The sequence below is a fragment of the Gigantopelta aegis genome, chromosome 1 (genome assembly GCF_016097555.1).
Source record: "Gigantopelta aegis isolate Gae_Host chromosome 1, Gae_host_genome, whole genome shotgun sequence".
NCBI lineage: Eukaryota > Metazoa > Mollusca > Gastropoda > Neomphalida > Peltospiridae > Gigantopelta > Gigantopelta aegis.
Window position 1 is genome coordinate 24,806,391 of NC_054699.1, and position 25,177 is coordinate 24,831,567.

General features: G+C 37.0%; 1 protein-coding gene across 1 annotated transcript in view; it reads right to left on the reverse strand.

The window, feature by feature from the left end:
• The window catches only part of LOC121372663 (coiled-coil domain-containing protein 39-like), a 36,705-nt gene extending 14,881 nt beyond the window's left edge, over positions 1–21,824 (reverse strand). The window contains exons 1-13 of the mRNA XM_041499112.1: positions 21,651–21,824; positions 19,520–19,639; positions 17,051–17,197; positions 14,610–14,768; positions 12,884–12,976; positions 11,062–11,190; positions 9,803–9,994; positions 8,389–8,492; positions 6,913–7,150; positions 5,716–5,805; positions 3,923–4,087; positions 1,521–1,658; positions 587–703 (exon numbers count right to left, since the gene is read on the reverse strand). Of these exons, the coding sequence (XP_041355046.1) occupies positions 587–703; positions 1,521–1,658; positions 3,923–4,087; positions 5,716–5,805; positions 6,913–7,150; positions 8,389–8,492; positions 9,803–9,994; positions 11,062–11,190; positions 12,884–12,976; positions 14,610–14,768; positions 17,051–17,197; positions 19,520–19,639; positions 21,651–21,758 (1,800 nt within the window). The 5' untranslated portion in view covers positions 21,759–21,824. The remainder of the gene's footprint in view (positions 1–586; positions 704–1,520; positions 1,659–3,922; positions 4,088–5,715; positions 5,806–6,912; positions 7,151–8,388; positions 8,493–9,802; positions 9,995–11,061; positions 11,191–12,883; positions 12,977–14,609; positions 14,769–17,050; positions 17,198–19,519; positions 19,640–21,650) is intronic.
• Between the last annotated feature and the right edge of the window lie 3,353 nt (positions 21,825–25,177).

The following is a 25,177-nucleotide window of genomic DNA, read 5'->3' on the forward strand; positions in this document are numbered from 1 at the left end:
AAATACATAATGATGACTATATTAATTTAATGTAAAGTTCGTGTTGCTTAGGGACAACACTTGTGCACAACAATTTATTAATTAGGCCTCAAACTTGACAATTTATCTCCCACAGCAATTTAAAAACAAAACTGTCGTGGGTGAAATGGCCAACCAACAGCAATTTAAAGCCTGCCCATGGCAATTATTGTAAAAAAAAAATTCTGCAGCAAATGAACACAACTGAAAGGTTATTCTGCTGTATATAGACATATTTTAAATATAACATAGTATTTATCGGCATGTAATGGACACCAGACGTAACCTTTTTGCAATCATTGAGGAGCTTTACTAATGACACTTTTGTGCCATCAGTGGTCCTCCCAACCTATGGCAATTTATATCTCAACGACGGCAATTGCTGTCAGTGCCGTCGTAAAGCTCGAGACCGGGATGTCAAATACATGTATTTTGTAATTCTGACAGTCTTTAGTGTAAACTCACTTCATTTTTCCATTACCAATAAGGGATCTTTTAGTAGATTGTGTAGATTTTAGTGAATATTGTTATATCGAATTATAGTCATGGTATCAGTCATTTCTCTTACCGTCTCGAGCTGCAGTTTCCTGTTCTCCAGCGAGAGGACGCGGTCCGACTTGTCGTTGAGTAAGTCTCGCAGTCGCTTCAGTTCCAGCTTCAATATGTTCTCATCAACCATCTTGTCCTGAAAACAAAATGAACTTGTCCTCAAATACAGTCAAACCCTTAAGTAGTGACATAATTCATTCCCCGACTATAGTGATGTACTGAAAATGATCAAGAATTATTTCACATATGAATAACTTGTCATCAATGTTTCTGAATAGTTTAGAAACCTTTAGCATATCAGGTATTTTGTAAAATTAGTTGTGGCGCTTATGAGAAAATAAAAGTCTGAATTATACTTTATACTTGTTATTGGGAATAGAAAGTATATAGTAAACTAGATTAAACGACATAGCTCATAGTTTATCATTATCGTAAGTGAACCTTTATCATAGAGCTGTGTTTAATACAAGGAATTCCAGATTATGGTAGCCCCACTCCCATGGCTAGTGATATTCAATGTTGGGCTAGTAAATACCTATTATTGCCATGCCCCGACAGCTAGTGAAAACAAAATTGTCAAATGTTGCAGTTACGTCTGTTTTGTAAATATGAATATCTTGACCACACCTCAACCCCCAATCAAGCGTTTTTAAGCTTTTTATCTCCCTCTTTAGGTGACATATCTGATTATTACTATTATTTAGTAAAACTGTATTAACTTAAAGTAAAGTAGGGCTAGTGAATTTTTAATTGTGGCTAGTAAATTTTAAAAATCAATGATCCCATGGCTAGTGGATTAAAAACAATTCTAGAAGGCCTCAATGCATATTTGGCAATTTGTCTAACTGCAGCTTAAATGAATGAATGAATGTTTAACGACACCCCAGCACGAAAAATACATTGGCTAAAACCCGGTGATCATCACAGACAGTGTCTGCTGTGTCGGTTCTCACCTGTTTGGTGAGGATCATCTGTCGGAGTTTTCGCTCCGAGTTGTCGTTGAACAGATTCAGTTCCTCAATCTTACTCGTCAAGTCATCCTTCTCACTCGTGCTGATCTCCAGGTCACGAGTCACTCGCCGAATGTCATCCTAAATCACAAACAAATGTCAGCTTGTACAAACTAAAATAATAAACAGTCACTGTAATGTTTGTTTTGTTTAAAAACAACACTGGAGCATTTGTTAATTATTCATCAGCTATTAAATGTCAAACATTTAGTAATTCTGAGAAAACTTTCTATATTCAGGGATGTGAGAGGGGCTGGAACAAAAAAGCTTACTGCGGCCGGGGGCCAGGGGCCACTCAAGGGCCCCTATAGGAAAACTGGTGTTTGCAACCCCTGGAACTGCCAAAAATTGCATTCAATGCTAACAAATCTAAACTTGAAACTGTGAAAACATGCAAATGAACCTTGTGTGGTCAACAGTATTGAACATCATGGTTTTGGGGGGTTTTGGGGGGTTTTGACGAAATGGAAAAGCACATTTCCACGTTTCCACATAGCTCTCACATCCCTGTATATTTTCCCCATTAGCAGCAAGGAATCTATTATTTTCATTTTTATAGACAAGACAGCACATAGCTTTTGACATACCATAATGACGAGTCAAAACCCAATGGGTCCACCAAGAGGGTTTGACCTTGTGACGCAAGCACCTCAGGCAAGGGTTCTACCAACTTGAAGAAATTAATACTTGTTGAATTGCATCTATGTTTAGTTGTTTAATCAGTCTATTAGTCCGCAAGTGTAATGATTTGTTATGCTTAGGGTTTATGCTATGCTATACCCAATCATCACTTAAGTTGTGCTTTTATTAAACTACAGCTCAGACATAATGTCCGTGACATGCAGATCAACTGTATGTCCAGAATTGAGAACAGCTTTCATGTTAATACAATAACTGTAATAATAATAATTTTTCTTACACACCCGTTGGTGAGAACATCAATTTCTTATTTTTGATAGGTGATGACCAGGTCACCAATGTCATACATTCAAAGAAAAAACAGCACGATCAAAATTGATTACACTGTGATGTATAGTCAATATGACAATAATTTGTCTGTAACCCGTAAGTTAACTACAAGTGCAAAGGCTGTAAAGAACTTTTAGTCGAAAAAGATGTTAAAATTTGCTTAAAACCTGGTTTTTGAGGAGATGTAAGAAATAGAATAATACACGAGTGTCCGTTAGATAACATTTATCTTACAACTCGTTGTTTAAAAACGTACCAAACTCACATTCGCTTGTTATATACATTTTAAAACCACCTGTTGTAAGATAAATGGTATCGAACGGCCTCTCATGTATTATCCTCTATTTATTATATACCTGTAAGAGATAACGGAGTTTAATAACAAAATTGTATGTCACATTGTGAAATACCATTTTTCTTAAAGTTGGGATATAAATGCTAATGCGATTGGCCAACAGCACATTAAGGGAGAATGGGGTCAACACAATGTGACGTAAGATTTTGTACATTTCTTATTGAAAGCAGCGCCTCTCAGCCAAAAAAACATTCGGCAAACTGGTTTATGCACTTCATGTTAAAAAGAATGACCATTTCGGAAACCAGTCAAAATAGCTCGTTTTAAAAGCTCCGTCAAATAAACTATTTGTGAAATCAACATCTAGGTCATTAACCTCGATTATGGGCGGAGCCTATGCTGTCACTCGAACACCAGCTGCTCTGAATGTTTACTTTTGTTCGATGAATTCTAAGCAATAATTATATGTAGGTAAAAAATAAAAGACTAGCCTCCTTTCAGTTTAATACCATTTGTATGAACTCGTACATTACAAAATGGCATCTAGCTTGCTTTCGCTCGCTAGATACCATTTTCTAATGTACTTGTTCATAAAAATAGTATTAAACTGAAAGTCGTGTAATATTCTCTATACAGTAGTCGAAATACTGGCATTACGACCAGTTTTTGTTGGTCAACATCATCATAGGCCTGCCGTCCTATCAGACCCAACAATCATTATTTGTTTATACTTCATCATCAGGTTTGGTCTGGCAGGTTTTGTAGCTTGCTAGACCGAATTGCTGGCAGGAATTTCAGCCAATTTCGACCCCTGTTACACCCTTCTTCTGAAGTCAAAAGATTTCAAGTCAATGATTTATGATTTATTATTAGACCATTTTCGAAAATACTTATCAGTTACACCATTATTATCAGCTCTAGTAGTTTTAGGGTCCATGGATGCCTCAGAGATTTAATTTCTTCACCCAATAACATTTTTTAAAACATTTATAACTTTCTAAGCTGTGGAACATATTAAAGCGTTATTTCCTGACAGTTGCTGAAGTTATCCTCCCCTAAGTCTATCTCTAGTGTCACGAACCTGCAGTCTCTTGAGCTGGACGTTCAGTAGAGTGTACGTCAGGTTTTTGTCGTCCAGTTCGTTAGTGAGTTCCTCGATTCGTGTCTCCAGATGGATTTTCTCCTCGTTGCTTCGCTCTCCGTGCATGCGGTTTATTCTTCGTTCCAGTTGTTGGATGGCAAAGTCCTGAAACAGAAAATAATCATCCATGCATACACTGAACTCATCACTGTTAAAACAGAAAATAACACTCATTCTAAGATTACTGCTAAAGCAATACATGTCTCCTACCGAACCTACGAATTTTTCTTATCGCCTAAGTTCAAGGGCCATAATTCTGTCAAAAATGGTTAAATCACCATGCAAGTCAAACGTGATCTGTAACAGTACATGATAGACAGACAGAGATAAAACCTATAGTCCCCTCCGGTTGGACCCCTAGGGGACTAATAATTCATGCATACACTGAACTCATTATTGTTAATACTATTTTCATTAAAACTATATTATTTTGTTTTAGTCGGGATACAAGATAGTGTTATTTTAATGATATACTGTAAAATAAAAATAAATTCAAGTGGAATTTATTTCGCGTTTTTTGCATCTGAATATAATTTGTGAAAATAAATTCCACACGAAACTGAAGGCTGACGAAAATTGGACATTAAAAAAAGAAAGAAAAAAAAAACGGAGTCTCATTCATTCAGACCCAAGACGTCATTGGTTTCCGTTGCATTGGACTACATGTAGTAGTAACAATAGATAATAATATTCTTTACCGATCAGTCAATAATAATCAAAGCAGTCGTATTTCTTAGGTTTCATTTTCCTCATCTGTTCTGCAAGTCACTGATTACTTCTCAACAAGAAGAAAACACACAACAACTGATGTTTATCTTATAAGTCTTAACCACCTGATAAAAATATAACTGAAATTTATCTTTAGCAAATATTGAAAATTATTTGACATTTGTATAAAAACATATTATGTCCGATTCAGCAGTTTCTGCCAGAAAGAAATTCTGGGGTATGGTGCTATGGAATTGAATGCAACCAGTCAACCAGTATGGGGGGGGGAGCTCCCCCAGAAAGAAAATGGGTTAAGTTTAGGGTTAGGGTTAAGAAAATCATACAGTAATGATAAGAGTAATTAAATTAAAAAAACAAATCTGCAAAAACATTTGGGTATAGCACCATACCCGTTTTACCCTCTGGCAGAAATCCTGGATTCAGTACTGTTTCCACAGTGACAGGAGCAATACAAAGAATATGCACTGTGCAGGAACATTAAATTTTTTCCCTAAGGATTCATTTTCTTCCGATGCATGTGACAACAATTGTTTAGTTCATTCTAAATATCAGGGGCCTATTTCACAAAACATCGTAAGTTCACGTCTGCAACTAGCAGTTATACCGGGCAGACATGTACAAGTGTTTGGCATCTATTTCACAAAGAAAATTAAATCATTACAGAAGATGGAGCATTTTAAGGACAAAAGAAATATGTGTACTTTGAACTATATTTGTCGTACATGTATAATAGTAATACAAACTGTGGTTTAGTCGTAGATTTATGTTTACATGCAAAACTAGGCTTACAATGTTTTGTGAAATTGGGCCCTGGAGTAATCTTGCACAACAGTGGAATGAAATCATTTCATTAACTAAATGACAATAAGGGCCGAATTTTACAATGCCTGTTTTGCTTAAACGTATGTGTTAAAGCATTGTAAAGACATATGCATGTAGTTCCATGTATGTAAGACAAAAGCAGGCTTTGTAAACTGGGCTCTAGTTTGTGTGACCCACTCTACCTGGTTGTATATAATTTCCTGCTGTTTCAGTGAGTCGTGGTCCAGTTTGCCGATCTTACTGTTCAGATTGCGCCCTGCTGCATGACTGCCCTGGAATTAACAAAAATATATATATCACAAACTGTAATTTAAATTTATTATAAACAAAATAAATAAAAGTCTCCCCCCCACACATAGTGCCTCCTTTCCTTTATCTCCTTTGAATTCTCTCTCATTTCTTCCCCATCTGGCAACTTCTATCGTTCAACTTCTTTTGCTGTCCATCTCCACATCCCAGTCCTTGTCTCTCCAAAGGCAAAAAAAAAAGATATTGATGGATGACAACAATATTATGACATAAAAGCTACTGTTGCTACAACAACTTATGTGTATCTCTGGCTCTCCTGTGTCTGAACGGCATGTCTCTACAGGTACTACCATTACCATGACAACCACCACTTACCTTTATGTCTCTACAGGTTCTACCATTACCACGACAACCACCACCTACCTGTATGTCTCTACAGGTTCTACCGTTACCATGACAACAACCACCACCTACCTGCACCTCTCTACAGGTTCTACCGTTACAACAACAACTGTATCTTGGCCTCTACATTCTTCTCGTGGATGCAGTAGTCGTGTAGCTCCTGCATCTTCCTGAACTGCATGTCGCAGAGGTTCTACCAATACCGTGACAACAATGACTACCTACCTGTATGTCTCTACAGGTTCTACCGTTACCATGACAACAACGACCACCTACCTGTATCTTGGCCTCTACGTTATTCTCGTGGATGTGATAGTCGTGTAGCTCCTGTGTCTCCCTGAACTGCATGTCGCGGAGGTTCTACCATTACCGTGACAACAACCACCACCTACCTTATCTCAACTTCTACGTTCTTCTCATGGACGCGGTAGTCGCGTAGCTCCTGCATCTTCCTGAACTGCATGTCACGGAGGTTCTACCGTTACCACGACAACAACCACCACCACCTACCTGCATCTCTCTACAGGTTCTACCATTACTGTGACAACCACCACCACCTACCTGTATCTTGGCCTCTACGTTCTTCTCATGGACCCAGTAGTCGTGTAGCTCCTGTGTCTTCCTGAACTGCATGTCATGGAGGTTCTACCGTTACCGTGACAACAATGACTACCTACCTGTATGTCTCTACAGGTTCTACCGTTACTGTGACAACAACCACTACCTACCTGTATCTCGGCCTCTATGTTCTTCTCGTGGACGCGGTAGTCATGTAGCTCCTGTGTCTTCTTGAACTGCATGTCGCGGAGGTTCTTGAGGTCGGCCTCGATGGCCCACTGCTGGTGCTCCTCCTCGGACAGGATGTCCTCCATCCGCTTGGCGCGCTCCTCGGCCGATAGGCTCGAGTCCGACGCCAATTTCAGCTTCTCCAGCAGCGCCACGTTCAGGTCCTTGTCGTGCTGCAGTCTGGCAACAGAGAAGAAAGGAAGGTTTAGGTTTTGGGGTTTTTGGGGGTTTTTTTAACGACACCACGGTTATATGGCGTTGGACATATGATTAAGGACCACACAGATATTGAGAGAGGAAACCCGCCGTCACCACTTCATGTGCTATTCTTTTCGATTAGCAGCAAGGGATCTTTTATATGCACCATCCCATAGACAGGATAGCACATACCACGGCCTTTGTTACACCAGTTGTCGAGCACTGGCTGGAGCGAGATTTTTTTTTTTTAACAACACCATTGAGTACATTGGTTTATTAATCATCGGCTATTGGATGTCAAACATATGGTAATTTTGGACAGTCATAGAGAGAGGACATCCGCTACATTGTTTCATTAGTAGCAAGGGATCTTTTATATGCACCATCCCACAGACAGGATAGTACATATCACAGTCTATGATATACCAGTTGTGGTGCACTGGCTGGAACGAGAAAGAGCCCAATGGGCCCACCAACGGGGATCAAGCGAGCGTTTTACCACTGGGCTACGTCCCATCGCAAAGGTTTGTTCAGACACCCCAGCACATGTTTAGTCAACGGCTATTACAGGCCTTGCCCACATCAACCATAACCCACATAAAGTGCCTACCACACAGGCTATGAAGGCATATTTCAAAAGTGGTCAACACCAGATCCACAAATTCAAATTAGCAGCTCAAAGTAGATTTTGACTTCAATAATTCTGTACATTTAAAAATAAAATCCTGTTTAAGCTAGGCTACTATAAACATTAGAAATATCAGAAACACATGCTGTACAAACATTAAATTATATTCTAAGCAAGAAAAAGTAATTAATATCCAGTTTTATTCATTAAAAGCCTTGTTAGCAGGGGGCATGTTTAAATGTCTTTAAGAGTCAAAGTTCTCTAATATATTTTTGATAGAATGTTGCATTTATTCTGTTGGCATCTTTGATTTATAAAAATGTCCGACACCAAAATTATTAAAACTTCACTCAAAATGAGTTAATTAAGAAATTTGTTATGCATGGTAGCTCCACCTGCCTCCTACAAAACTACATTAGTTTAAACGGAATACAAGGGCAAAGTTCCAAGACAAGTATATTCAGAAGAGTGGGGTTTTGATCCCACAACCCTTTACACTACAGACTAGCACTCTAGACCTGCCACACCTTGTTCCCTACAGTATATGGTACAACCTGTTGTATGATTTGCAAAAGTAACAAGATAGACTTACCGTAGAGACTTTTCTTGTACATCTTTCCTCAAATGTGTTACTTGAGACCGTGTTGCTTCCAGGTCTGTTGCTGTACGATCCACCATCCTTTTCAGAGCATCAAGCTGGAGGGAACAGAAATAACATTAAATACATTTCATTAGAGGTAATGAATTAACAGAAAACTTTCAACACAGCAATGAAAAAAATAAGGTTCTCAATTCTAAAATGTAGTGAGATGAGAATAAAAGTAATTTTATGATGTAAGTTATTCCTGTATATGGTTTTCAATTTATTTTTATTAATGAATTTTATAATCTTTTCATGACTCTTCTAGAATGATGTCCTTCTGTGACGTAATACCATTTCAGTAACAGTATCAATGTCCATGTCAAATTTGTCTTAAACTGATTTATTTCATGTTTTTTTACTACTATAAGATTGATTTCAGAACATTGTCATCTGTATCCTGCCTTTTCCTATCTGAATTCACCATAATGTATCTAACACTGCTGATATATATCTCAACATCTCCACTTCTGAGATCAACACAGATACCATTGCTTTTTGGAAGCAAATTCATAATGTGTTCCAACCCATAGTTTATTAGGCTAATGTTTTGTGGTAATTTAGTGTACAAGGGCTACCAGACACAGGCCTTGACCGTAACTTTTTTCAGTGGTAGCCCACCGGGCTACCAGGTTATAAAATCTGGTAGCCCTCAGTAAAAATTGGTAGCCCCATAATTTTAATAAATTTAAAAAAGAGAGAGAAAAAAGCAAAATCGTTTACTTTTATTTAAACATGTTGCTTTAGGTGGGGGTTTTAGGTGTTTCAGCGCCTTGTTGATTGCAGAGTAACTGGATGTGCCACAAATCTAGTAGCCCGGCAGACTACTGGGTTTAGATATCTGGTAGCCCGAGGCACAAATGGGTAGCCAAAACATCCGGGCTACCACTAAGGTCAAGCCCTGCAGACACTGCACATATTTCAATGCCTGGACATATCTGTACCAAAGTAAACAATACGGGAAACGAAGAAGTTTGTTTTGTTTAACGACACCACTAGAGCACACTGATTTATTAATCATCGGTTATTGGATGTCAAACATATGGTCATTTTAACATAGTCATAGAGAGGAAACCCGCTACATTTTTCTATCAGTAGCAAGGGATCTTTTATATGCACCATCCCACATACAGGATAGCACATACCACGACCTTTGATATACCAGTCATGGTGCACTGGCTGGAGTTAGAAATAACCCAATGGGCCAACTGACGGGGATCGATCCTAAACCGACCGTGCATCAGGCGTGCACTTCACCACTTGGATATGTCCTGCACCTATGGGAAAGGAATGTTTGTTTAGCATCATCTCAGGTGAGTGCTCTATCACTGCATTACATTCTACCCCATAATGTCTAAATGTCTACCTCATCATGGAACTGGATTCTTGCTGTGTCCGCCTCATTGAACTCAAGACGGATCTTTGCCGACGTTCTCTCGGCCATCGAGATCTTCTTCTCCTGTTCCGTGTTGTTCTCGATCTCGTTCTCCAAAAACTGTCGCTTCTCCTTAATGATGTCCTCATGTCGGCGGACGTCCAGCTTCACGCGGGCCAGTTGCTGCAATCAAATACAAAATGTGTTATTAATAATACAAAATGTTTTATTTCTAACAGGGTTTTTAGAATTTTTATAAAATCCACTAGCCATGGGATCAATGATTTTAAAAATTTACTAGCCATGGTTAAAAATTCACTAGCTGTAGTTAATACAATTTTACTAAATAATAGTTACTGTAATAATCAGATATGTCACCTAAAGAGGGAGATACAGCTTCAATAACATTAACATTGGGGGCTTGGGGTGGGGGCAGAATATTCATATTTACAAAATAGACGTAACTGCAACATTTGACCAAAAAATATTTCACTAGACATCAGGCATGGCAGTAGTAGTTATTTACTAGCCCACCATTGAATATCACTAGTTATGGGAGTGGGGCTACCATAATCTAGAAGCCTTAATTTATAATACAAAATGTTTTATTTACAATACAAATTGTAGAAAACTTGGGATCGTTTTCTCTTTTCATGAATACTTTACATGATCCCAAACTACTGGCATTTCCCCCTGGAACAATGAAGTGATCAGACATCCCAACAGCCAATGGGATGGCTTAAAATCTTCCTATGTAAAAAAAATGCCAACTGTTTGAGGTCAGGTTACGTTAAAATGAAAATCTATAGGGTATTTTGTGTACAGAGAAAAACATAAACCGCTGTCCCCAACCCCACCCCTTAAATTACCCCAAGGAGAAAAATATATTATTATGTTTGATATGGGAGATAACTCTCTCACCAATAAAATCACAGGTGAGCAATATTGTGTGTCTTCAATTTTTTTTAAACTAATTTGAAAGCTTTGGTGTTTACAATACAAATAGTATATTTCATGGCTTATATCACATTTTATTTTCGAACTAGGACTGGGAACTCTTTGTCATGCCCATATCCACTGAAGGTTCAGGCATGCCCACCTTGGGCCCAACCTCTTGACTTCACCAACTGGTGGAACCGGGGTAAGTTATTTTCAAAGCAAAGAACTACAAAAAAAAATTAAATTAGCTTCCCCTCAACCCCACCCTGGTGACATGCATGGCTCTGCACCTAGCTGGATGAGCTACTTACGGCGGCCAGTAAGTCCATCTCCTTATCTCTGCGCTGCATCTGGTCGATTGTGTACTCCCATTGGCAGATCAGCTCCTGCCGCTCCGAGTGAGCCTTGCGGAAATCTTCGGCAGTCTTGTCAAGCTCAATCTAAACAGACACACATATTATGCTCATCATTAAACTCAATCTAAACACACACACACATATTACACTCATCAGTAAACTCAATCTAAACACACACACGTATTACACTCATTAGTAAACTCAATCTAAACACACACACGTATTGCATTCATCAGTAAACTCAATCTAAACACACACACATATTAAACTCATCAGTAAACTCAATTTAAACACACACACATTTTACACTCATCAGTAAATACAGTTAACAAAACATTTACGTTAAACTTGTGTCAGTAATCAGTGTGTGTTTACCGAAACAATTTACATTTGTCAGTCATGAAAAAAATAAGTTTGTTTTGTTTAACAACACCATTACAACGAGAAATAGTCCAATGGGCCCACCGACGGGAATCGATCCCAGACCGACTGTGGGTTACCACTGGGCCACAACCCACCCTTGTCAGTCATGATTGCCACCAAATTTAATTTCATTTTTATTAATGTTTTTGTGTGAAAAGCCAATAGGGCATCAGTTCTATGATAGATTGCATCTCAAACTAACACTTTATGAAGGAACAAAGGATATGTTTTATTTAACGATGCACTCACATTTTATTCATGGTTATATGGCATAGGACATATGGTTAAGGACCACACAGATATTGAGAGGGAATCTGCTGTCGCTACTTCATGGGCTGCTCTTTTCGATTAGCAGCAAGGGATCTTTTATATGCACCATCCCACAGACAGGATAATACATATCACGGCCTTTGTTACACCAGTTGTGGAGCACTGGCTAAAACGAGAAATAACCCAACAGGCCCACCGATGGGATCGACTGCGCATCAGGCGAATGCTGTACCACTGAGCTACGCCCCACCCCAACACTTTATGAACGTCTGTTTCCATGTAACAGAGTTTTACCGTGTATGTTTGCATTGTGTTTCACGTGCCGCAACACACACAAAACAAATACTTGACCTATGTCCAGTTTTCAAAAACTGTTTTTTTTTCAACAGCTGTATAATCACTAAGAGATACTCAGGCCTGTAGAAACTGCACAATTTGTCAAATGATTTTTTTTTCACATACATCGGTTATGCATTTTTAAAGCATAATATAAGTTACAGTTCATGTAAAACATAACGAATCAATCCTAGCAAAGCATCCCTTATTGCATTTCTCAAGAACAGGGTTCACAGCCTTAAAGACTAAACAAATTGAAAGACTTTGAAAGACTTTTACCTGCCACTTTCACACAGCAGTCAAAGAAAATAGAATGCGATAAAAAATATCAAATCATTTTGTTTATGTTGCTGTCCATGGCAAGAAATTGTTGTTGTTTTTTACATGTATCATGACAGGTTAAACCTTTTAACTGGAAAAATATCAAGTTCATGCAGCTGTAAAAGATATCATTCCTTTGGCTGGGTCAGGTCAGGTCATAGGGTTGTACGTGCACATTCAGAACAAGCTGTTGTAGCGCATGCCTGTCGTGGGCACAAGAGCCGGCCTTCCGTCCATGACAGAAAGTATATAATTTGTGAGAATTTAAAGACTTTTAAAGACCTAAGAAAAAACATTTTCAAATTCAATGACTTTCAAGGAATGTAAAGACCGCTACGAACCCTGAAGAATAAAAAAGGTTGCTGTTTATCCTAGGCAGCCAAATATTATGTTTTAAAATTTTAAAATATTTCTGTTATCAACTTACCTGAGCTGTCAAGGTATTCGTCATTTCATGATCAAGATTAACTTTCTTTTGACGAGCTTCGTCCGTTAGTTTCTCCATCCGTAGAGATAACTCCTACAGGAAAAAATAAGAGATTACAAAACATATGGAATACTAAAACATTTCAAACAATACCTAATTAAAACGTTTTAGTGGTTATAAATATTGAATATTTATAAAGATATGGTGTACTCAATTGCAGGACAGGCCTGGGTGAATTTTTTTTAAATATAAAACTTTCAGAATGAGATCAATTAAATATAGAGAATGGAAAAAAAATTAAATATCAAGAAAATAATAATTATAATAATAAATTGACTACAAGCAGTTTGAGAATAATATATATTATAGATCTAGGGCATTAGATCTCACTAATTTGCCCACAACAAGTTTTTTGTCTGTTCTGAGAACACCAAGGTGTTTTCAGTGCAGTAATGGCTATAGTAGCTGACAAAAGAGAAATGTGTTTCAAGTTATTTTAATCTCACTAAATCTAAACATTCCATTGATTTTGAGATTTAAGGTTTTGAGGTTCACATGTTTGTACTTATACATGAAGTCCTATCCAGCCTCCATGAAAACTGTGTTTTGTAAATAATTTCAGTTTGATTTGACATATGAAGAAAAGAAAGTGTTTTGGAACTAAAACCCCCCCACTATTTTTGTGTGCAATTTAGAAAACCATCAGCTTAGAAATAAATAACTTGTAGTACATTGTAAGTATCATTATAGTAAGAAAACGGCATTCCCTGTAAGAAAGACTATAATTTAGGCTTGCTTATTTTCAGGGGCAGCTCTGGGTGAGCAGAAAATATCGCCAAATTACCTACTGAACATTGTACAAACACAGGTTTTTTCTAACAAAATGTATACATGTCTATTATATTAATTATTTTGCTAAATTAAAATAAAATTTGCCAGTTGCTTGTAAAATTTGCATTTGGCGAATATGGCAAATGGCAGAGAAAGCCCTGATTTTGGCCACACACTCTCTATCGCCTCAGCTCTGGAGCAATCTAAAACCGTGTATATTTCCCACTTTGATCTTTCTGGGGTTTTTTATCCCAATGCCCCCTTTCCTTTCTCTCTTTTGAATTCAATCTCATTTCTTCCCGATCTAGCAACTCCTCCTATCTTTCAACTTCTTTCACTGTCCACCTCCACATCCCAGTCCTTGTCTCTCCAACCGCGACATGTGCTTGTCTCTTGTGGCTATCTGTGCCACACCTGCCATTCTCCATCAGCTTTTAGCTGTGGGCTTAGTCTGACCATTTCGGGGAGTGTTCATTAGTTACTTCTGGCATTGTCAAGAGGCACTTGTAACCACCTACTATGCACCCATACTACCGGTGGTAGTTAGTGCCGTGGGTCAGACCAGCTTTATTAGTGGCAGAGGACGAGGATGCCAGGTGAGTACAGGGAAATACACAGAGACAGCACCCATGGATGAAGTTGAGACAGGTAGGCAATGGTGTGGACAGCTCAGAAGACAGAGTCGGAGGAAACTGACAGAAAAGGTTTGAAACAGACTGAAATCGTGGAAGAAATTGGAAAGTGTTTTATATTAAGATAATGAGAATGATAGGCAGAGGGTGATAGATGAGAAAGATGAATGAATGTGTGAGCCAGCTTTGACAGGATTTGAACCACTGTCGTCAGCCTGACTGTCCAGCAGCTTATCCACTAGACCACGGAGCCCACTTCCCACCTTGATCTTGCTGTCGTCCTGCCGTGTGTATTTCTGGAGCGTCATGGCGTCCTCGTCTTTGCGTGCCGACTCCTCAAGCCACGCCTCCAGCGCCTGCTGGTCCCAGTTCATTTGTGACTTCATCTCCTCCAGACGCTGGGTCTGCCGGAATATGTTGTTCTGAAAACACAAGTACACACCATTTATCGCATGCAAGGAAATTATGTTTTATTTAACGACACACTCAACACATTTTATTTACGGTTATATGGCGTCAGACATATGAATAAGAAAGGAAGGAAATGTTTCATTTAACGACGCACTCAACACATTTTATTTATGGTTATATGGTGTCAGACATATGGTTAAGGACCACATAGATATAAAGAGAGAGAAAACCCGCTGTTGCCACTTCATGGGCTACTCGTTTCGATTAGCATCAAGGCATCTTTTATATACACCATCCCACAGACAGGGTAGTACATACCACAGCCTTTGTTACACCAGTTGTGGTGCACTGGCTAGAATGAGAAATAGCCCAATGAGCTCACCAATGGGGATTGAACCCAGACCGACCGCGCATCAAGTGAGCGCTTTACCACTGGGCTACCTCCAGCCCCTGGGTTATCATGGAATATTTTGTTCAGTATTACAATTCGCTACGCAAGTTTCAGAGATTGCTACACCGTTTCAAAACTTTTAAACAGTAAATGCTAATCAATTTTCAGTTAACTAGATATATCACTAATCAAGATTTTGAAAACAAAAAGTTCCCTGGTTATTAAAAAGTTGGTAACATACACATGTATGCTATTAGAAAAGAACAAATGAAGAGTGGGGTTTTTTTAAACTTGCAAAATAAAAAAAATAAAAAAGTTGAGATGTAGACATAAATTGCTTATGTGATAAATTTGGGGAAAGCTGAGATAAGCACACATATTGCTTATGTGATAAATTGGGGAAAGCTGAGATAAGCACACATATTGCTTATGTGATAAATTGGGGAAAGCTGAGATAAGCACACATATTGCTTATGTGATAAATTTGGGGAAAGCTGAGATAAGCACACATATTGCTTAAATGTGATAAATTTGGGGAAAGTCAAAATTAGAACACAGTTTTTTCTTGAGTGATTCAGTGGGGGAAGTTGAGATAACCACATACATGGCCTGTTTAGTAAATTGGAGGAAAGGTGAGATAACCACATACATGGCCTGTTTAGTAAATTGGAGGAAAGGTGAGATAACCACATACATGGCCTGTTTAGTAAATTGGAGTAAAGTTGAGATAACCACATACATGGCCTGTTTAGTAAATTGGAGGAAAGGTGAGATAACCACATACATGGCCTGTTTAGTAAATTGGAGGAAAGTTGAGATAACCACATACATGGCCTGTTTAGTAAATTGGAGGAAAGTTGAAATAACCACATACATGGCCTGTTTAGTAAATTGGAGGAAAGGTGAGATAACCACATACATGGCCTGTTTAGTAAATTGGAGGAAAGGTGAGATAACCACATACATGGCCTGTTTAGTAAATTGGAGGAAAGGTGAGATAACCACATACATGGCCTGTTTAGTAAATTGGAGGAAAGGTGGAATAACCACATACATAGAAAGGCTGCAAGGGATCTTAACTTATATTAACTTTCCCACCACAGTCTGGACAGCACATACCATGTATTAATAATACCAGTCAATCTTATGACCCATCACACTTTATATGAGAGTGCTTTACAACTGAAATAATATACCTTGTTATTAATGCACACTTTCCCCTTGTTTGGCAGAAATTCATCAACATCTGCATTTTAATATTCAATAATTTCAGAATAAAATAATTAAACTCTACTTCGAATATATTCTTCTTCTCTTTAAAGTCCTCTATATCTTTTTCTGTATTTTAATATTCAATAATTTCAGAACACAATAATTAAACTGTACTTCGTGTATATATTATTTGAAGTCCTATAACTTTCCCTGCATTTTAATATTCATTAATTCTGAGTAAAATTATTAAATCATACTTAGTATGTGAAGTGTTTCATCGCAAAATGCGATAAACGCCATATTAAAAACCACTGTTCAAACACCACTCAGACACTGTTCACACGTAGACAAACACAAGTTCAAATTCAGTTTTCAGCAAAACGTGATACGATTGTCTGAGGACATATCGCAGATTGCAGATAAACTGCTGTAGTGTGTAGTGGTTTGGAATAAATACGTTTTTAGGATTGGGTGTGTATAGTGGTGTTCATCATGTTTTGCGATGAAACTCTTCATACATTCTTCTTCTCTTTGAAGTTCTCTAACTCTTTCTCTGAATTTTAATATTCACTAATTCTAAGTTAATTATTAAATCGTACTTCATATATATTTTGTTTCTCTTTGAAGTCATCTAACTCTTTCTCTGTATTATAATATTCATTAATTCTAAGTAAAATTATTAAACCGTACTTCATATATATTCTTCTTCTCTTTGAATTCCTCCAACTCCTTCTCCAGTTTTTCTATCTCTTGTTTCAGGCGGCCCTCTTCACGCTGAGCTATCTTCAGGAGGTGGCTTTCAGTTTCAATCTCGGCATTCCGTGCATTAAGTAGACCCTACAGAAAACAAAATGTCACAAATCGATTGGTTTTTTTTTTTAAATACACATAAAAACAAACAATGAAACCATAAATAATGCATTGCATACACTTAAACATCTACTTGTGCAAGACCCTGTAGAAAACAGTCTCAGAAGATTAAAACATTATTACATGTATAACAAACACATCACAAATTATATATTATTTAATATCTGCCATACATGTAACAATAGGTAAGTTAAATATTGCAAACCAAATTTTTTCAGTCAAATAATGTTTGCTGACCATCAAATGGCACACACACATATATATCAGGAGCATAGATTGGGATTTTCGGGCTTTTCAACGATGGAATAAAACACATACACATATACGCATTTACATTATTCATCAAAATTAAAAAAAAAAAATTGTAATCTCATGTGGTACGCAGCTGCGTACCTGCTATTGCCTTCGGTCAAAAATGACATAAAAATAGACAATAACACCCACAAATCTAAAAACTCCATATGGTTATGTCCATTGTAAACAGAATCGTTTTCCTACATAACTAACTGTATATTTGGTATTTCTTGAAAAAAATACCTGCCTACAGTTTAACTGTAGACCCTTGAACTGTCAACTTGGTCTGTTCTGATTGCTAATGACGACACTTTCTAATGATGTCATTAGCTTTCCGGGTGTTATTTTCATTTGATCCCATAAAAAGAATGTAATTAACCAATCATAGTATAGAACACACTCGCCATAAGTTTGCAATACTGTATTTGGTGTATAGCACATTTAAAGAAAATTGTAATGTTGCAACAGGATGTTTCAATTATAATCTTTGAAATAAAACCATATATTAAGTTCAAAAATAAATTCATCATAGGCGCCATCGACAATTATCTACATTTTTTAAGAGCATACAAACCATACTCTAGGTAAAGAAAGAAATGTTTTATTTAACAACACACTCAACACACTTTATTTACGGTTATATGGCGTCGGACATATGGTTAAGGACCACACAGATATTGAGAGAGGAAACCCGCTGTCGCCACTTCATGGACTACTCTTTTCGATTAGCAACAAGGGATCTTTTATATGCACCATCCCACCAACAAGGCAGTACATACCACAGCCTTTAATATACCAGTCGTGGTGCACTGGCTGGAACGAGAAATAGCACAACTGGCCCACCGACGGGGATCGATCCCACACCGATCACGCATCTGTACCACTGGGCTACATCCCGCCCCATACTCTAGGTAGTACTAAACCAAATAACTTCCTGCAAACAGCCTCTTATTATTAAAGGGGCAGACCCTAGTTTTTAAACACTAAGGCATAATTTTCACCTAGACTAGTTTCAACCCATAAAACTTTGGTTAACTTGCAAACCTCTAACAAATTTGGATACAACAGAATGAAACTAAAGTCTGTGATGTTGAAATACCCTTAAAAATATACTAAAACGTGACTCTATAACAGTTACTTCTCAGACGCACGTGCGATTTAAAAAATATGAAAAAATGTATTTGTGGTAATAGAAACACCAGGATAACCAGAAACACTTTGGTTGTATGGAAATAGATAATCTAAACAATAAAATATAAGTAATGTTTGATTTCAGTGATCATAAACGACTCTTATAGTGAAAAATATGCTGTAGTGTTTAAAAACTAGGGTATGTCCCTTTAATGAATGACTGAATATTGTATTCTGATCGCCATCTGTATTCCTGCAACATACATTGTCTGTATAAATATACAAGGAAAGAATGCTATAAAAAAAAAAAAATGTTTTGTTTAACGACACCGCTAGAACACACTGATATATATTAATCATCGGCTATTGGATATATCAAACATTTGGTAATTTTGACACACATAGTGACATAGTCTTAGAGAAAAAAGAAAGAAAGAAATGTTTTATTTCATGGGCTACTCTTTTCAATTAGCAGCAAGGTATTTTTTATATGCACCATCCAACAGATATGGTAGTACGTACCACAGCCTTTGATATGCCAGTCTTGGTACACTGGCTGAATGAGAAATAGTCCAATAGGCCCACCGACGGGGATCGATCCTAGACTGACCGCACATCGAGTGAGCGCTGTACCACTGGGCTACGTCCCGCCCTCTTAATCTTAGAGAGGAAACCCGCTACATTTTTCCATTGGTAGCTAGGCATCTTTTATATGCATCATCCCACAGCCTTTGATATACCCACAGCCTTTGATATACCAGTTGCGGTGCACTGGCTGGAATGAGAAATAGCTCAATGTGCCGACCGTGTATCAACTGAGTGCTTTACCTCTGGACTACGTTCCAGCCAGTATGTTATGATTACCTGAGTGTGCTGCAGCTCCTGGCGGACATTCTTCAGGTGTTCTATCATGGCGTGCACGCGGTCATCAGTCTGCTCAAGATCCTCTCGCTTCTGAGCGATGAGACGCTGCTTTCTCGTCACCTACAACAGAAAATTTTGTTATTAAACTATAGTATGAATGAACGAACGAATGAGAACGAACAAACGAACGAATGCGAACGAACAAACGAATGAACGGTTTGTTACGCAAGTTTCAGAGATTGCTAAACAATTTTAAAACAGTAACTGTTGATTAATTTTCAAATGATTAGAAATATAACTAATCATGATTTTGAGAACAACATGTTAACAGTTGGATAGATGATTGCATGGATAGATGCATGAATGGATGGATGGATAGATGTACGGACAGATGCATGGATGGATGCACAGATGGTCAGATCAATGGATGGATGCATGGATGGCACAATGGATGGATAAATGGATGGTTAGATGGATGGAAAGAATGAAACTATATGTTAGCATAGAGCAAACATTTTTATAAATGTTATATTTTATAACAATTTTGATGTAAACAAAAGGTCATGGACATAAAGAAAATAAATAAATAAATAGAAACTGGTCATATTTTAAATTATAACCAGAAATGTTGTCAGCATAGACTGCCAGTGGTAAGTCCAGCTGGTAATCAGGCATTCCTGTGTCACAAATTCTTGGTTTTATTCTATATTGTAACTTTATCTATAGTCTGTCCCACAGGAAATGCCCTTTTTCATAAGTACTATGAAATTTACCACTTGTAAGTTATTTATGGAAAGAGTTCCGTATTTTCCCCACTACTACAAACGACGTAGTGTTAGGCCTGGATTATGAAATATAAACATTATGTTGGTTTTATAGAACAAATTGTTTTAAAAGATATTTTATATAACTATCGCTAACCCTAACCCTAACCTTAAACTAATTCTAACAAATATTGCTTTAAATCGTTATGGGGAAAATAAGGAACTCATGCCATACAGACATGTTAGTTGTTACAGGTTTGTGAAAATCCAAACTTATTGTCCGAACCAAATTGTTAACAACCACGAAAAATTACTCTCCTACCTTTAATTGATGTTAGATTTCCTCCAAAGTTTGTCCAGACACAAATCTTGAAAAAACCATTACATTGACACAGATTCCACATACCAGATGATAACCATGTCACCTATATCGACTTCGCTGAGAGCGCATAGGGAAAAAAGCATGTAATTTTGTATCAGCTGCCATTTTGACTTTTTATGGAATATTCTTCAAGAGGGGTGAAAGGATAGGACTTAATTTAACAATGTCATAACATGTTATGATATAAAAGCAAACGTGATGATGTCATATTATTTTATTATTATTATTATTATTTTAATGATACCACTAGAGATCATCAAGGTGTCACATACTTTGGAGGCTTTCACCCCTCTTGAAGAGTATTCCATAAACAAGCAACATAGCAGACGGCAGAAAACTGCATGTAGTTTTCCCTATGCAATCTCAGCAAAGAAAATATCGGCGACATCGTTGCAGTCTTGTGTGTGGAATCTGTATATTTGTAGTGGTTTTTTTGCGATTTGTGTCTGGACAAACTTTGGAGGAAATCTAACGGCAATTAAAGGTAGGAGAGTAATTTTTGGTAGTTGTTAACAATTTGGTTCGGACAATAGGATATATTTTCATGGGTTGGAACTAGGGTCTGCAACTTTAAAAGCCCCCCCCCCCCCCCACACACACACACACACAAACTTCATTACATATATAAGCCCCATCAAAAAATCCCTCTTTAGATTGATGAGGGGTAGGGGGGACCAGGCGGATTTTTTCCAAAACAAGTTTCTGGAGCGTTGTGGAGCAATCGCTGCAATGTGTTGTTTCTATATGTTTTTGTTTGCTTTTCCATGGTGTTTTGTGTGTTAAGTTTGCCAAATTGGCAAAGTGTTTGTCTATTAAGGGGTAAAATTTAGCAAATGAAGTGACAGGGGATTGGAATGTTGATTTAATTTTAACTCTTGTTGTCATCAATGACATCATAATCATTGCCGGTCCGAATCTCAGACTCAGTCCATTGGGGGATTCGCATCATGATCATTGATTATTCAGTTAAAATTATTTATATTACCTGATCTTCCAACGCCTTGTTTCCGGCGCTGGCAACAGGCATGCTTAATCCTTCGTCCCATTCTAGTTCGCTGAGAATGCTGTTGACTGCAACGGCCTGGCTACTCATGTCTGCTTCAGATGTACCAAAACGAAATACCAAATGTTTTCATTACTTGGATACAGAAAGCCCGGATGTAAATAAAGGTAAGGGAAGTAACTCTGATCGAAACAAGTCATAATGTCCCCAAACAGAAACGTACCCAATAAAAATGTACCCATTAAAAAATAATGTATATATATATATTAGTAGTAGTAGTAGTAGTAGTAGTAGTAGTAGTAGTAGTAGTAGTAGTAGTAGTAGTAGTAGTAGTAGTAGTATTACTATTACTATTATTATTATTATTATTATTATTAAAGGGCGTATTACCTACATAACATAAGATTAATTTGGCTTTGAGGGAGGAATGCGGAATCAACATATCGATATCAACATTACGTACGTAGAACACTTCCCGACCTTGATTTTAAATATCAACATATTTCTACAATTGGGAAAGTGATTTTTGAGGACGCCAATATATCAGACAGGACTCTCCCATCTCCATGAAGTATCCAGTTTACGAGAACAGGGATATTTAATAGTATATCAAGATGAGACGTGGGTAAACGTTAACAAAGTAAAAAGTAAAAATGTTCACCGCAGTTTGTTACTGATGATATTTCCGAACGTCATGGACACTTATGCCTAAGACCAACGACAAGACATTTGGAACTGAATCCAAAAGAACTGATTTGGAGTCGACTAAAAGGGCACATAGCTCGTCATAATGATGGTAAAATGACCACGGTAAGGAAAGAACTGGCACTTGGTTTGAACTCTGTCACACTTACAAACTTCTCTGACGCCGTTAAACATGTAATAAAGATCGAAGAAGTTTTCAGAAAGCAAAATAGTGTTATAAGAAATAAAATACCACCTGTGATAGTCTCCCTTAACGAAGACAGTGATGAAGAAATGAGTTCGTCGAGTGATTAAGTTGCTTCTCCCTACCCATCAAGCATATAGCGTCCAATGCATTTATTAACTCTTTAACACTGAAAACAATTTATTCCCATGACATTCATTATCAGTCACTATCAAACAACATATCAATTGAACAAATATAAACGTGTATAGCAAAACACGGACAATCAATATAAAACCATATAAAATACACCAGAGGTGGGTGTGGGGTTAGGCAGAGGGCCACGCCTCCACCAATCGCGGGTATAAAATATTCTGGCCATGTGTGTGTGCAATATGTCACAATGAACATCACGAGATTAAGACCTCACCCAACCCAACCCCTCACTAAAAGGGAACGTGGCCTCCAGATGAACACTTGCCCGTGCATTAGTAAATAATAAATATTATATATTATTCATTGACATACAACCTGACAGTCATAATGTATCAACCTATCTTATAGTTACTTTAACGTATTTATTTTTGTATCAGTACATTACAGGCTCAAAACCCGTTGTTGCTTTTGAACAGGTAGATGGGATAAGTTTAAATTTTTTGAGTATTCTGTAATATATATTGTTTGACAAAAATAGAGGGGGCGTGTCACCTGGAATCCCCGCCTGAATCCGCGCCTGTTTTGTTTATTGACTTATGTTTCCAAATTGTTTCTTGAATATATGTCATACTACGATATATTCCGCTAGGAAGGTGGAAAAGAACATTAGTTTAAAACACACTATAAAGTGATGCTTTTGTTATGCAAATATCCGTAGTTATTTATAGGAGAAAGAACCTGCATTCAAAACATACAGAGATGTTTGTAAACTGGAAATAAATCAACTTCGTGCATTTTAGATGATGAATTGTATATGGAATATGTTGGGATTTGGGTTTGTTTTCACGCGTATGTAAAGAAAACAAGAAATGAATAGGAATTAAACGTAACATTTGCCAAAAAAAAAAAAAAAAAAAAAAAGAAAAAAAGAATCTAAACAATTGAACAGGACTATAGTTTACATCGTGCTTAATACTACAACTCAGAACAAATTGATTACTATTAAACTGTGTACAGTTTGTTTAATGGTATTATCATAGTGTGTAAATATTAGCACACAATACCTAATTCATTGAGTAGAGCAAACTGATTATATTAATCATCGGCTATTGAAAGTCAAACATTTGATCATTCTGGCACAATCATAGTCTTCCATGGAAACCCTTTACACTTTCCATTCGCAGCAAAGATCTTCACGTTCTCACGAATAAGACAGCGCATACTACGGCCTTTTATTTACAGTCGTGGTCACTGGTTGGAATGGGGGAAAACAAGAGGTCCACCGAAGGAGTTCTACAGAGTTAGATACCGCTTTTCACACATCGCAAACTTGGACTTGCACTTGAACGTCTATAAAAAAAATCAAATAACTACAAAATATGATTGGTTGGTAATATTTTGTAACGGTTTATAATTGCGTGCAAATAAATTCATATACTGTATTTTGAACTGGTATAAAACATCACATTTTTTGCAAAGTAAATCATTTTAAATTGAATTATTAACAAATAATTTTAATAAACATAAAATGTAATGAAGTAATTTTAAGGTTTTATATAAATATACATATATATTAATACATGTATCCTTTTATCGCTCTACACTATTATTTTACTACAGACCATATGTTCACTCTTCATGCGGTGATTGAGAAATATATATATAAACATAGAGGTAGATTATACTGTTTATTTGTAGACTTTTCCAAAGCGTTTGATACGTTACAGCATGATGTACTGTTGAATAGCTTAGTTGAAATGGGAATTTCGGGCAAATTTTTAAATATCATTTCATCAATGTACAGTAAATTACATTCTTGTGTACAAACAGTAAATGGTCTTACTGATTATTTTAAGTGTAACATCGGTACGCGTCAGGGGTGTATTTTGAGTCCACAAATTTTCCTAATTTTTATCAATAAATTTAACAGATTCTTCCAAAATTCAGGTAATCATGGGGTGTTTATTACGGCAAATTTGGAAAATATGCACATATTAATGTTTGCAGACGATGTTACTGCTCTTGCCGACTCAAGTTTACAGTTACAGCTAAACATTAAGGTTTTTGAAAAAATTTGTCAAGCTACAGGAATGCGAATAAATCTTGACAAGACAAAAATGATGGTGTTTAGGAAAGGAGCTCGTCTGCGATATTATGAAAAATGGTTTTATAATGGTGTGTGAGTTGAAACAGTATCATTGTATAAATATTTGGGTATTGTGTTTACTCCAAAATTATCCTACAATGACGATGTAAGACTAACATCATCGGCGGGTTTAAGAGAGAATAGATGTGGCTGTTCTCTCTCATTTGCATGTTAAACGCCGGATTTATATATCCTGGTTTTACAACTTTCAGATATATAAATACCCCAAAATTAGTTTTGGATTTATAAATCTAGAAAGTGAAAGTTTCTGATTTAGGATTTTCTTGAAGATTTATATATATTTGTAAATGTTTTCTTTTCTTCTCTTCACGAATATAG